This window comes from Trachypithecus francoisi, unplaced genomic scaffold, assembly GCF_009764315.1.
Source record: "Trachypithecus francoisi isolate TF-2019V2 unplaced genomic scaffold, Tfra_2.0 Lachesis_group17, whole genome shotgun sequence".
NCBI lineage: Eukaryota > Metazoa > Chordata > Mammalia > Primates > Cercopithecidae > Trachypithecus > Trachypithecus francoisi.
This window is the reverse complement of record NW_022681462.1, coordinates 68,640,952-68,655,988: the sequence shown is the minus strand read 5'-3', so window position 1 is coordinate 68,655,988 and position 15,037 is coordinate 68,640,952. Positions and strand designations below refer to the sequence as shown.

Sequence of the window (15,037 nt, the reverse complement as noted above, 5' to 3'; positions counted from 1 at the left end):
TATAAAGCTTTTTATATAAGCCACCACAGTTTCCAGGTATCACTAGCGCATAACTCAGAGAATAAATGCTTCTAAGGAATAAAAAAGTTAAGGCACTATTGTTCAAGGGATTCCTATTGGCAGTTTATCACTGATGAGCTGACAGTATTGGATCCCATGTGAATGAATGGCTTGTCTTAGTGAGCCCATAACTTGGCTGCCCATAAGAAATAACTGGAGGCCTATTTTAAAAGGTTTCTAGGCCAATCCAAGACCTATTGAATTGGACTCTATGGAGAAGTGTTGCCTGAGAATTCCTTTTTAAAAGTTTCCAGGTTGCTCAGATGCTAGGGCAGTTTGCGGACCTCTACTTCTCTGTTACCCTTGGCTCATGAGTGCATGAATGATGTGGGAGCTTGTTAGTAGAACCTCAGATCTCATCCCAGGTCTACTGAATCTGAAACTGCATTTAACATGCTCTCTAGGTGAGTTACCTGCACATAGGAGTTTACAGCACTCCCTTATTACTTCTATCCTGCATATTTCAGGAATTAACTTCTCCTCCCCAACAGTAACAACAAAAACACATCCCACCCTGCCACCAAAAATTCCACAAGAATAAGGAAAATGAAATTCTTACTGCCCTAATTAAACTTTACCTTTAACAATGTTTAGTAAGAAAAACTATTCATCCGGCCGGGCGCGGTGGCTCAAGCCTGTAATCCCAGCACTTTGGGAGGCCGAGACGGGCGGATCACGAGCTCAGGAGATCGAGACCATCCTGGCTAACACGGTGAAACCCCGTCTCTACTAAAAAATACAAAAAATTAGCCGGGCGAGGTGGCGGGCGCCTGTAGTCCCAGCTACTCCGGAGGCTGAGGCAGGAGAATGGCGTAAACCCGGGAGGCAGGAGCTTGCAGTGAGCTGAGATCCGGCCACTGCACTCCACTCCAGCCCGGGCGACAGAGCAAGACTCCGTCTCAAAAAAAAAAAAAAAAAAAAAAAGAAAAACTATTCAGAAGGAAATAAAACAAAATAACTGTAACTAAATTATAACTTAAAATCTTATTTTCTATCACAAAATCATAAACTGTGTATAGTATATACTTACAGTTTATCTCTGAGCGTGTTTTTTCTTCTCTCACATTTCTACTTGTTGAGTGAATTCTATGTGGTACAGCAACAAGAGGCTAGAAAAGAACAAAATCAATGATATGCAGCATTTGATAATCAAGTTATAGTTTGGTCCACAAAATTACCCAAACAGGAAAAAAAACAAACTTCATTTTAAGTAAAAACAAAAGCAAAACAGCACTTTGCAATTTTTTTTTTTAAAGAGCAAACCACAATAGCAGCTCAAACTATGAAGGTGAAAAAATATTTTTATTATCCACAACATAAATTATTATTTGTACTAGAAAGGGCACTTCTCTGGCTAAATACATATGAAATTAAACACAATTAGTAACATATTCTGCTTATTTGTATATGCAACACCAGACTTGTCCAGATCCATTCTACAAGGATGAATCAAGTACACTTGAGTATTCTGGATCTATTCTGACATCAAGAAATTCTGAAGGGAAAGGAGATACAACAGTGTAAACATTACCATTGGCATCTATCATTTAATGATGGTTGAGCTTAGAAGGCTTTTTAGGTTTATTTTTCAATGTATGGATTTTTTGGAAATAATATTTAAAAACCACACACAGACATTTATACATGATGTAGGATATTAGTTTGTGTTTCACTTTTGGCACTATTTGAATTATAACCAATTTAACTAAGACTGCAAAAATTACGTAACTTATGTTTAGGTGAACATATAGTATTTTATGTTTTTCAGAAGCTTTATTTATTATTTTCATTAAAAAAATGCTTTCCACTCCATCACAGTTTCTTTTGGTTATAGATGTACCATTATAATTTCCACAAGTAGGAAACATACCAATACTCAATTATTTGCCTTTAATTTGCAAAGAAGATTCACACCTTGAAATTATTTACAGACCCTAACTAATTGAATTGATTGCAAAGGAATACTGGAAAACTTACAACCTGAATGTCCAATATGAGATTTTTCAAGGGCTCTAACATTAGAAAAAGAAAAAGCTGAAAAAATATGACTTAGAGAAACCCTTTGAAAACTGAATCTCTAGCATGTCAGGAACAAAACTGGTAACTAATTCAAGAAGTCAAAAGATTATAAGAAAGGCTATCCAGGTACACAGAGGTCACATTTCATCCTTTAGAACAGAGGTGAACTGGAGACTTGACTGATTATTTTCCCTTCAGATGTACCAAATCAGATGGCTGGATATGAAAATAGTATTTTTTCAAAAATTTCTTTTGAAAATGAAATTCATGTAAAGAAAAAGAAAGAGATTGCCACAAGATTTTGTTAAATGAGGCCAGGGAATGAAAGATGCCCATGCTGAAATTAAAGTAGGCAATTGTTAGGCACCATCTTCTGAAATGCTAAATAATTTGTTTTGTTTCTAATGATGAAAGAGTACGCTTTAACATCCCTAAAATGGTATTACATTTACTAGAATTTCAAATAAGCAGAACTGATTCTAAAATAACTCATCTGAACTTAAAAAGTTGGCCTTCTAAAAGGATATTCTTTAGCATCATTTAATTAGACAAAGGCCATGTAGATGCGTTCTCAAAAATTAAAATTTATAGAAACTTCTATTGTAAAATTCACATGGAACTAAGAAAGAGCCCAAATAGCCAAAACAATCCTAAAAAAAAAGAACAATGCTAGAGGCATCACATTACCTGATTTCAAACTATACCACAAGGCTACAGAACCAAGAGAGAATGGTACTGGTATAAAAATAGACACACAGACCAATGGAACAGAACAGAGAGCCTAGAAATAAAGCCATACATCTACAACCACCTGATCTTTGACAAACCTGACAAAAAAGAAGAAATGGGGAAAGAATGCCCCGTTCAATAAATGGTGCTAGGATAACCGGTTAGCCATATACAGAAGACTGAAACTGGACCCCTTCCTTATACAATATACAAAAATCAACTCAAGATGGACTAAGACTTAAATGTAAAATCTACTATAAAGGATCTTGAAGAAAACCTAGGAAATACCATTCCAGACACAGATATGAGCAAAGATTTCATGATGAAGACACCAAAAGCAATTGCCACAAAACCAAAAATTGACAAATGGGATCTAATTAAACTAAACAGCTTCGGCACAGCAAAAGAAATTATCAACAGAGTAAACAGATAACCCACAGAATAGGAGAAAATTTTTGCAAACTATGCATTTGACCGAGATCTAATATCCTGAATCTGTAAAAGTCTTAAATTAACAAGCAAAAAACAAATAACTCCATTAAAAAGTGGGCAAAGGACACGACAGACACTTTTCAAAAGAAGACATATACGCAGCCATCAAGAATATGAAAAAAATGATTGAACATCACTAATCACTGGAGACATGCAAATCAAAACCACAATGAGACACCATCTCATACTAGCCAGAATGATTATTATTAAAGTCAAAAAATAACAGATTATGACCAGGTAGCAGGGAAAAGGAAATGGTTATACACTGCTGGTGGGAATGCAGTTCAGTTACTGTGGAAAGCAGTTTGGGGATTTCTCAAAGAACTTAGAACAACCATTCATCCAAGCAATGCCATTACTGAATACACACCCAAAGGAATATAAATCGTTTTACCATAAAAACATGCACGTTATGCTCATCGCAGTACTACTCACAACAGCAAAACACAAGAGCAAAGATATAGAATCAAACTAAATGCCCAACAACAGTAGACTGAATAAAGAAAATGTGGTACAGATATGCAGCCATAAAAAAGAACGAGACAGTGTCCTCTGCAGCAACAAGGATGGAGCTGGAGGCCATTATACTAAGTGAACTAACACAGGAACAGAAAACCAAATTCCACATGTTCTCACTGACAAGTGGGAGCTAAACATTAAGTATACATGGATACAAAGAAGGGAACAATAGACACAGGGGCCTACTTGAGGTTGGGAGAAGGGTGAGGATAAAAAACTACCTATTGGGTGCTAGGCTTATTACCTGGGTGACAAAAGAATATGTACATCAGTCCCCTGTGACACACCATTTATCTACAGAACCAACCTGCACATGTACCATGAAACTAAAAGTTAATAGAAAAAGAAACTCAATGAATTATTTTTTCAAGATCACTAATACAAATGGTAAGATTTTTAAAAATTAAAATTGTCTTTAATTTCTAAACATAAATACTCTCATTTTTCTCTACAAATGTAATACCTACTAATCACAGACACCTGCGATAATGGGCTTATAGTAACTAATACACGGTATTTAAAGAAGCAATGATGAAAATAATCTTTCTAATAATGGCATTTAAAGAAACAAGCCATTCACAATGATGCATGGTGTCTATTTTTTTAAACAATGCTTTACATGCCATGTGATTACAATTATTTTTATTACTTCTTAAACAAAACTCTGCCCTTATAAACCATTTCATACTTATTCAACTTTTATCATCTTAAAGTTCTATGATTATTGTATCACCAAATAACATAAATACAAATAACAGGCCCTTTGCAATGGGCGTTAGATGAGAATGTCAAGTTCCTACAGGAAGGGAAGACATAGACAGTATGATAAATCCTAGGTAACATAAGCCAGTGGTTTTTGACCAGGGGCAATTTTGTCCCTGAGGAGACATTTGGCAATATCCGGGTTCATTTTTTTGTTGTCACACTTGGGATTAAATGGTGTTAACTGTCAACTAACGGGAAGAGTCCAGAAATGCCGCTAAACATTCTAGAATGCACAGGGCAGCCCTCCCAAAACATTTTGGCTGGCTCAAAATGTCAACAGTGCTCAGATCGAGAATTCCTACAAGCAAATATCAATACTTGTTTAATGCTGTCAAATTTACTTTTAGGTCTTCTCATCTTTTTCAAGTATATACACTCAATTACATACTTTTTTTTTCAAACCACAACTACAAAGAACCTCCTTACCCCAGTTTTCTCCCTTAAAATTGCTAGGAATTTTAAGAAACATGGAAAGTAAAATCTTATTGTTTCTTCACTCCATGTACAGTTTATCCTTGAACAACAGAAGTTTGAACTTCAGAAGTCCACTTCTATGCAGATTACTTGGGGATACAAAACCCATGTATACGGTGGACCAACATTTCGTATATGTGGGTTTTGCAGGGCTGACTGTGGGATTTGGGTATGCACAGATTTTGGCATACTTGAGGGGACTGGAACCAATCCCTTGTGTACATCAAGGGACAATTGTATTTTCAATGTTTTTAAAGAAAGGTAACTGTTAATGATAGTACAAATTCAAGTAATATTTATCTTGTCAAACATCTCTTAAAATTCAAAATCAAGAGTCTAAATATTTCTACTATATAAATGTCATATGGTAAACTATTATTTAATGTAAGAAGAATCCACTATTTAGTAGATAAGAACCTGAAAAAAGGAAATAACAAACACTCACATACCTGATGTGCTCTTAATCCATATGTAACCACCTTCTCTTGATTGCATTCATTTTTATATGAATCTTACTTAAGGCTAAAGGCCATATTTTACCATTTCTAAAATTTATGAAAGCTAGTGTATTCAAACACTTAGATATGGGGGATGGCTATCATTTTTTAAATGTCTTGATGAGTCTTTAAAAGTCCCCAATTCTTTGACCATTATTTTTATTTTTTAAACTTTGGTCTTTTTGCCATCTTCCTATTGGCAAACTCCTTTCTAGCAATGCCACTTCCTTTGTGATATCTGCTCTGACTTCCCTAACAAAAGCTGGCTGTTTTTTCTTCTCCTGAAATGGTGAACTTCTCAAGATTAGGAAACAATGTTTTATCTACAGCAGGTCCCCAGTGAATGTTCATCGAGTTGAACGTAAATAGTCAAAAATTAAGTATTTCAATAATTTAGTAGCTGTTTACAAGTTGCAAGTAGCCTTCCCTATTGCAGAGAAGAAGACTGCAATTTAAAAAATCTGTGTCAACTTCTTATATCAAAAGGATAAGACATAAATAAAGTGAAATAATGCTAAAGGCATTAACCCATTTATACCTGAGGTTGCAAATTTTTCTGTGTGTGAAAAATCAAACCTTGATGATGGCCTTGAGCAGAAGGATATAAATAACTCCCACAGGCCTAGTTCCAATAACGGAACACCAGGCATAAATGGGTTAACGATTTTTTCTGGGAGGAGTAGTCCTCTATTTTCTCTCTTTTTACTTTATTAAAACCATTCTATGTGTACTGCCAACTTCACACAGTAATATTCTAAAGGTGGGTAGATGGAGATGAGTTCTACTTAATGTTAAATTCATGGGCATTACTATAACCTTTGGAAGTAAAAGAGGTCTTATTCAAAAAACTTTTGCAGCTCCATACTCACATTAAGGTCTCTCAACCAGCATCTATTTCATGTAATTATTGCAATACCCAATAGCTTCCTCTGTGGTTGAAATGCTACCTTTGAAGCTACTGTATTACCTTTGAAGGAGATACACTCTTAGATCTATCTTTGTGGAAACATAATCCATAAACATTAAGCTCTAGGTCTTAGATTCAATAAGGCAAATCAAGAACAAGACTCTGACTATTCACAGTATAGGTACACCTCAGGGAAAAAATACACAAATTTAAAAGACTGAAATATTAAACACTTGTGATGTGAAACAGTAGCAAAAGTAATTTCAAAAATTAGGTATTTAAATTTTATATGTGCAACCTGCTTTTTAGTTTACAAAGTGTTTTGATGCACCTTAGCATTATATCCTTAAGCTCGTGAAACAAGCATTATTCTTCATTCCACAGATGAGGATACTGAGACTTAAAATTAAGTGGCAGGGCATTCAGCCAGCTAGCCATAGAGTTAGGAAAACCCCTAGACTTTTGATCTAATATATAGTAGCATAACCAAACAAAAACAGGTAACATGCAGGTTGCTCACACAGACTGTTATTAATGAACATGGATGAAACCCATGATTATTTCTGAGAACAGTTTTACCTTCCCAGTTTAAACAGCATAAATTATTAATTTATTAGCATAACAGATTAATAAAAGTATTAAACCTTATAATGCTGTACATAGTAAGTGGGCTTACATATAGGAGACGAAAACTGAATAAAAATCAAAATTAGAATTACACCACTGTGTAATTACTTCTAAAATAGAAACTACACAGGAACTCAACATTAAAAAGTCAGACTTTCTTCCACAGAGAAGAACCTACAAAAAACTTAAACTAAGACTTAGATGTGGTATGTGTGTGTGTGTGTATATATATGCAGCGGCATGATCTTGGTTCACTGTAACCTCTGCCTCCTAGGTTCAAGCAATTCGCCTGCCACAGCGTCCCGAGTAGATGGGATTACAGGCGTGAGCCACCATGCCCAGCTAATTTTTGTATTTTTAGTAGAGATGGGTTTCACCATGTTAGCTAAGCTGGTTCCAAACTCCTGACCTCAGGTGATCTGCCTGCCTTGGTCTCCCAGAGTGCTGGGATTACAGGCATAAGCCATTGAGCCCACCCTTATTTTTACGAGTATGCATACAATAGTTTTAGTTTCACAGTAAGTGCTAAAATACTTAGATACACTCGTATTTTGAATGACAACACTGCACTTAGCAATTACAATGACAAATTATTTGCAAATAAAAAGGTTATGGATTTCTTACATCCTACCCCTGGAATAATTAAATTCCTTTATTTTACCTACTTAACATAGAGATTTATAACAATTTATAATTATAATACCAAAACAATGTCTGGATAAGAAAGATGAGTTTCTTTCCCCGCTATTTGAGAAAGTTTTAGAAGAATCTTCATTCCACAGATTGCTTCTCTAATTGGTTTATTATTTCTGTTCTTGGAATACATTTTTAAAAAGACATGACAGGTACATAGGGTGAGGTAAGACACAATCATGTAGCATTTAGTGCACTGAAAGGGATATAGGCAGTCCTTGTTTCACAGTTCTGTTATGCACCAATTTCAGTTATCATAATTTAGTTAAATAACACTAGTTCCCTACAACATGGTTCAAATAACAGTTACCATTGTATATTAATTGTAATTGCATAAAGTATAAACTTTATCGGTAGCTTTTCAGTTCACAAATTACTATGTAAATAACAGATGCACATCATGATTAGAAAGAAAATTAGAAAGGAATATGACAGTTTGCCAAGGCACAGAAAAGATACTTGCTCTGTGTCACAGACAAATGATAAGAAGGCAAACTACTCAATAAGCAGATTGCTAGATAAGTAAAAAAAAAATTAACAAAGAAATGAAACATGTTAATTCTCAATGATTCTAGTATTTATAGCACACTGTAAATAATAGTTTTACCATTTTTTCACATTTTTATAATTATAACTGACAGTAACAGAGTTTATGCTTTAACAAAAAATTTTAAAGGTCATGAAACAATTATAATTTTTCCCACTGATTACTAAGATTACTTTGCAGAATTTTAGCTTATGTAGCCATTTTTACAGTACCATACTACCATGCACATCAAGGACTGCCTTTATACTAAATAAGACTAGACGAGTTTATAAAACTTGACTTTCTTAAAAATAAAATTAAGCAAATCAACACCAAAAAGCTTCTTTAGGCCAGGTGCAGTGGCTCATGCCTGTAATCCCAGCATTTGGGAGGCCGAGGTGGGCAGATCACAAGGTTTGGAGTTTGAGACCAGCGTGGCCAACATGGTGAAACTCCATCTCTACTAAAAATACAAAAATTAGCTGGGCGTGGTGGTATGCTCCTGTAATCCCAGCTACTCAGAGGCTGAGGCAGGAGAATCGTTTGAACCCAGGAGGCGGAGGCTGCAGTGAGCTGAGAGTGTGCCATTGCACTCCAGCCTGAGCAACAGAGTAAGACTCGTCTCAAAAAAAACAAAAAAAAGCCAAAACAAAAAAACTTCTTTATAGTATAATTATAAGGTTACAATGTAAATTTACACTTTACATGTAAAATTACACTTTACATTTCTTACATTTTTATGCTCCATACTCCTTTCCAGACCTTTAAACAAAAGGACAAATAGCTTATCTATCAGAAGACGGAAAGCTGGGACAATCTGTGACCATCTTTCTAAACACTTCACCTTCAGTCATCAATGAAATTTACAACATATTTAACGGCCTCCCATAAAGCCAGTAGAGTTAAAGGCTATCCACCTTCTGTTACAGACCCAATAACAGAATTCTGCCATGTCACATATACTGAACTTATCTTGATTGCCACAACTATTAGCAGTGCTAGGAATGTTACACATGCAAACAGAAGTGAAGCTTCCATTAACATCAATGCTTCTGTCATATTAGAATTATTTTATTAACAACTATACAGGCTCATTTTAAAACATTTCCATGGTGATTAACTGAGTTTTAGTCACCAGCAAAGTCAAGCCTATACTTCCTACTAACCTCTAATAATTCGTGAAGTATTGTATAAGAATTTTTTTTTTAAAGATAGCAATGGGGTCTTGCTATGTTGTCCAGACAGGGTTCAAACTCCTGGCCTCAAGTAACCCTCTTGCTTCAGCCTCCCAAAGTGATGGGATTACAGACACGAGCCACCATGCCAAACTGAGGATTCTTTTTGAGAAGCAAACTAAGGGGAAATTTTGAATATTCGAACGTCTTGTTTAGGCACTTCCCATTTGCTTTCCCTTTTACAGTGAATGATTTATTTGGCAACTTCATCGAAAATGCCTATTTTGAAATAACTACAATGATTTCAACAAGTGGATTAAATGATTTGCCTTTGCCATTTTCATACTATAGTCACCTATAATTAGTGAGTAAGAAAAACCTAGCATTTGACTTTCCACGAAAGGCAAAGACAAAGAATTAATTGTTCCCTCAAGAGCTTTTTTAAACTAGTCCCCCAAATTAAAAAAAAAAAGGGATTTTGAGACATACATATAGACATACATATATACATACACACATACATGTTATATATGCCAGTTGGTAAAAACAAGTCTTACCTCAGGATCATCATCATCGAAATCATGGTAAGTGGAATGATCTGGATTATTTACTTTATCCAACAGCTCAATTGCCAAAGACCGTGTCAAATGTTGTGTTACAAAAGGATGCTATAAAAATTAAATACAATGCAAAACACTTACTATAAATCTGATTGAATGACATTTTATCTTTCGAAATATATATATATATTTCAGGGCAAAAATAATACCTGTAATAATTTTTCAGCAGTAGGTCTTTTTTTTGGATTTTTGGTAAGTGCCATTTTCACAAAATGATGAAAACTATTTGACCTAAGAAATTCAGAAAATTAGACTTTTACATTCCAATTCATTTTTTGCTCATCTTACCATAAAAGTAAATAACAAAAATACTTACCACTTCATTTTATCCTTTAGTTTAGGAGGCTGAAAATTGCTTTTTGTCATTAGAAATAATGCCCTGAAAAATCAACAAATCATGACACAGTATTTTAATATTTCACATTTTAATCTATTACACAAATTCTATTACTATTTATTCCCCCAAATAAGGTAAAACAAGACTAAGAAAATTACTTGTTCACATACTAAGAGGAAAAAAACCTTAAGCATGGGATTCTTCAATGATGATGCACTGACCTCATTGGGTGTAAGTCAAACATAGGAGGCTGAAGCTCTGCAAGTTCTATGGCAGTGATTCCCACTGCCCAGAGATCACAGAGTTGATTGTAACCCCCCTTCCTCTCAACAGCTGCAACTTCTGGAGCCATCCTGAAATAAATATTCCAGAAAATAAAAACCTTCTGTTACATGTTTTCCTTTATACTCCCACCCAGAGGCACAAGGAATTATCACTATCTAAATTAAGGCCCATTAAGGCCTTGATTTTTGAAAAACAAATATGTAGTACTTAAAAGGTCCACCTTTTCCAAGATCTTGACATCTCATAAGACCTTCCACTTCATTAGTAACTTGCTTTTGATTTTACAGGCTCATAGGTGGAAGGGACTTGCCTTGCCTCAGATGAGACTTTGGATTTGGACTTTTGGGTTAATGCTGCAATGAGTTAAGACTTTGGGGGACTGTTGGGAAGGCATAACTGGTTTTGACATGTAAAAAGGACATGAGATTTGGGCAGGGACAGAATGATATGGTTTGGCTCTGTGTCCCCACCCAAAATCTCATCTCAAACTGTAATCCCCATGTGTTGAGGGAGGGACCTGGTAGGAGGTGATTGGATCATTGGGTCAGTTTCCCCTATGCTTTTCTCATGATAGCGAGAGGGTTCTCACAAGGTCTGATGGTTTTAAAAGTGACAGTTTCCCCTGCATGCTCTCTCCGGTCACCTTGTGAAGAAGGTGCCTGCTTCCCCTCTGCCTTACTCCATGATTGCAAGTTTTCTGAGGCCTCCCCAGCCATGCAAAACTGTGAGTCAATTACACCTTTGTTTATAAATTTTTTTCAAGAAGACCCTCCACTTCAGTCCCCTACTGGTGATTCCATTGTTACTTCCTTATACTAGCTACTAAAATGGTTTATAAAATTGTACAGTTTTCATAGAGTAACATGTCCAAAACTCATTCATACTCCCAATCTCTCTGTACATGCAAAATTCAATAAATAATATTTGTAATAAACAATCTACAGCTCTACTTCCTTTTATCAAAAAACTGCAACCTGGCAATCTCTGTTTTTACTTCACCAAAACTATTCCTTTGGGCACCAAGAATCTTCATATTTAGTATTTAATTCATATTTACTAAAAACTTATTAGGCATTTTTTCCAGTTCTATTATAAAAATGGGAAAGTTATAAAAATGAGTGTCTACTTTTAAAAAATGTATTTATTTGGAGGAAAGTTACCCAAATTCAGTAATTTTTTTGTTTCTCTTTACTTTGCTACAGTCTTATTTTACTTATACTTCCATAAATTTGAATTTGATTTAAATTATTAATTTTCAAATATAAAAAATTTCAAATTCTAAGCATTTTAAAAAGCAACTAATTGAAATCAACATCTCAACTCTTCCATACTAAAGAGCAGTCTAGATAATCTTACAAATATACATTTATCTTCCTGGTATGATTTCAGGAAGGTCAAGTAAGTCAGTAAAGTTAAAAACAAAAAACCTTCTAACTTTCAAACCCCTGGTCTTGAAATCTTCTAAATCTGAAACAGATCTTATGAAAATTTAAATTACTGTAAGAAAAGTGAATTTCAAATTGTCCGTTATTACTTTTATGAAGACTAGATACGAAGTAGCTGGTAGAAATGCCCTAGTGGAGTGAGAAATGCATACAAGTGATATGCTCTTAACTTGCCTTAATAGCTCACCACATTAGCTGATGCTCTCCCTTCCTCTATGAAAATACAAGGGAAATATTCCACTTAGTACATGTCTACTCCAGCCAGCTAAGTTGTGTGATTATCACAGTCAACTGGGTTCATCTCTGAAACTGTTTATTCCAGTTACACTTGCTATTGTAAACACATAGTTATAATGAAGGTTTAAAAGTTAGTGAGCTAGCTGGGAGCAGTGGCTCACGCCTGTAATCCTAGCACTTGGGAGGCCGAGGAAGGCGGATCATTTGAGCTCAGAGTTTGAGACCAGCCTGGGCAACATGGCAAAACCCTGTCTCTACCAAAAATGCAAAAATTAGCTGGGTGTGGTAGCGCATGCCTGTGGTCCTAGCTACTTGGGAGGCTGAGGTGGGAGGATCGCTTGAGCCTGGGAGGCAGAGGTTGCAGTGAGCTGAAATCACACCACTGCACTCCAGCCTGGGTGACAGAGTGAGACCCCATCTCAAAAAACAAAAACAAAAACAAACAAAAATTAGTGAATACTTTAGAAAGACTTTGCTTTTAGAAAGGCAAACTTCTAAAGATGAGCCAAAAAAACTGGTACGTTACACAAGAACATGACAATGGCAGACAACTGGGAAGGCTACAGCTTATATGATGCCGTTTGTATGCCACTCAAGGAAAAGGCACAAATATAGAGACAGATATCAGATCGGGGTTCCCAGATGCTACGGATGGAAGGAGAGCATTTACTAAAAAGAGGCAAAATTAAAAAAATAAAAAATTCTTTGGATAGTGTCAACGTGTTCTGGTGGTTTCTTACCACCAGCATACACGTTTCTCAACATTCATACAACTGTATGAATTTGTACAACTGTATATCTAATAAGGGTAAATTTATACCTCAATGAACCTGACTAAGAAATGTAGTTGATGCATTGGGGTGTGTGTGGTTTGCATTACTAAAATGCAACTCTAGTAAGTGATCTACTCAAAGAAAAGGCCTTGATTCTATATCAAGACTGTTGAATAAATGTACATATATGTCTTAAATTGAAATAAAATGTTTAAGGTACATATGTGTTAATTTTGAGAACTGTCATTTCAAGCAGACTTTTTCGAACAACTGAATAACTGCCGACCTAATCACTTGGGAAGAGAGAGGTTCTAAATTCTTAGATTTTAGGTAGGAAAGATACAATACCAGAAAGACACATATAGGGAGAGTGTTCCCAAAATTAACTTTACCTAATTCACAATTTCACATGTTCCCAAGATTATTTCCCACATTATTGTAAGAGTAATGACATAAATTTTTAACCTCTGAAACTGGAGGTGGAAATGTCACCATTAATATTCAGTGAATGAATATTGTAAAGAATCAAGTCAGATCCTGAAGATTTAATGAGAGATGTTTACAATAAAACTGAGAAGATAGTGTACTTTAAAATGACAGCAATTCAAGCCCTCACTCCACTCAACCCAAAACAATAATGAGAAGAACAAAGAGAAATATACACACATACCATCTTAGAAAAGTCCAGCAGACATATTTTACCTAAAACCATAACACACAGATGAAAAACAGAAGAATAGTAAATGATGTAGCAAACAGGAGGCAGGGCAAACCTAAGCAGGTGCCAAGGAAAAGAACAACAACTAGCAGCCAACAAGCCTCAAACATCCTGGAAATGTTGACAAGTTAGGTTTAAAAAGTAGTAATAGTGGGGTTGAGGCTGGGCTGGAAACAGGAGTATTAGAAAGTGTCAACAGTCAGTCCCTGGCATTCCTACTCTTATTCATTAAGCCCCAGCAACTATTCCCTCCCCATTCCCATTGGATAAGGACCAAGACGAAGAAGAGAGACTGCAGACTTAAGAGATACCAGGAACCAAGGAGTGAAGAGGTCAAAGGGAGAGGACATGATTAAGTAGAAGTACGTATACAGAACAATGAATACCTCTGCTTCCTTCACTTGACCAGTTCTAGAACACTAACAACCAGGTTTATACCTGACTTCCCACACACAAAGAGTTATGAACCAGTTTTCAGTGCTGTGCTCTTCAAAGTGAACCAAAATATAAGGACTAGTAGACATTTGAAGGAAGCCTCCATCATGAAAATAACAAATGTAAAGAGTTGAGGAACTCTTATAAGTAGAACAAAAAAGATTTTTTTGTTCTTAGAGAAAATAGAAGAAAATTAACGGATTAATTTAAGTGGTCCAAGATACAACCAATGAGTTCCATACAGAGCAGGAAAAAGTATAGCAAAGAAATTATCAAAGAAGTAATACAAGAGTACTTCCCCAAATTGAAAAGACAAGAGTCTGGATTATAAAGCACAAATGCCAAGTACAATGAATAAAAGTAAAAACAATCAAAAAACAAATATATTTTGAGGTATATAACTATGGAATATCAAAACACCAGGAATGATTCTGGGGGGGGGGGTTACATTCAAAATATCATGTATCATAACAGTATCACACCATGGGCACCACAGAAGACACTAGTGCAATACTTCAAAAACCTTATCCTAGAATTCCCACCAAAATTATCAATTATGTACAAGGATACACATGCAAAATCTCAAAAATGTTACTCCCCATGCACCCTTTCTCAGAAAGATATTAGTATGTGTGTCACACACAAAGGAAGGAGTAAATCATGAAAGAAGAAGACCTAGAATCCAAGAAAGGAACGCTAAGCTG

General features: G+C 35.5%; 1 protein-coding gene across 4 annotated transcripts in view; it reads right to left on the bottom strand.

Annotated features, from left to right (window-relative positions):
- Positions 1 to 15,037, bottom strand: part of MAP4K3 (mitogen-activated protein kinase kinase kinase kinase 3) — a 187,965-nt gene that overhangs the window by 64,197 nt on the left and 108,731 nt on the right. For all 4 annotated transcript variants that reach the window (XM_033175933.1, XM_033175931.1, XM_033175932.1 and 1 more), the window contains 5 exons: positions 10,662 to 10,793; positions 10,420 to 10,482; positions 10,253 to 10,334; positions 10,041 to 10,151; positions 1,091 to 1,169 (listed from right to left, as the gene is read on the bottom strand). In XM_033175933.1, the coding sequence (XP_033031824.1) occupies positions 1,091 to 1,169; positions 10,041 to 10,151; positions 10,253 to 10,334; positions 10,420 to 10,482; positions 10,662 to 10,793 (467 nt within the window). The remainder of the gene's footprint in view (positions 1 to 1,090; positions 1,170 to 10,040; positions 10,152 to 10,252; positions 10,335 to 10,419; positions 10,483 to 10,661; positions 10,794 to 15,037) is intronic.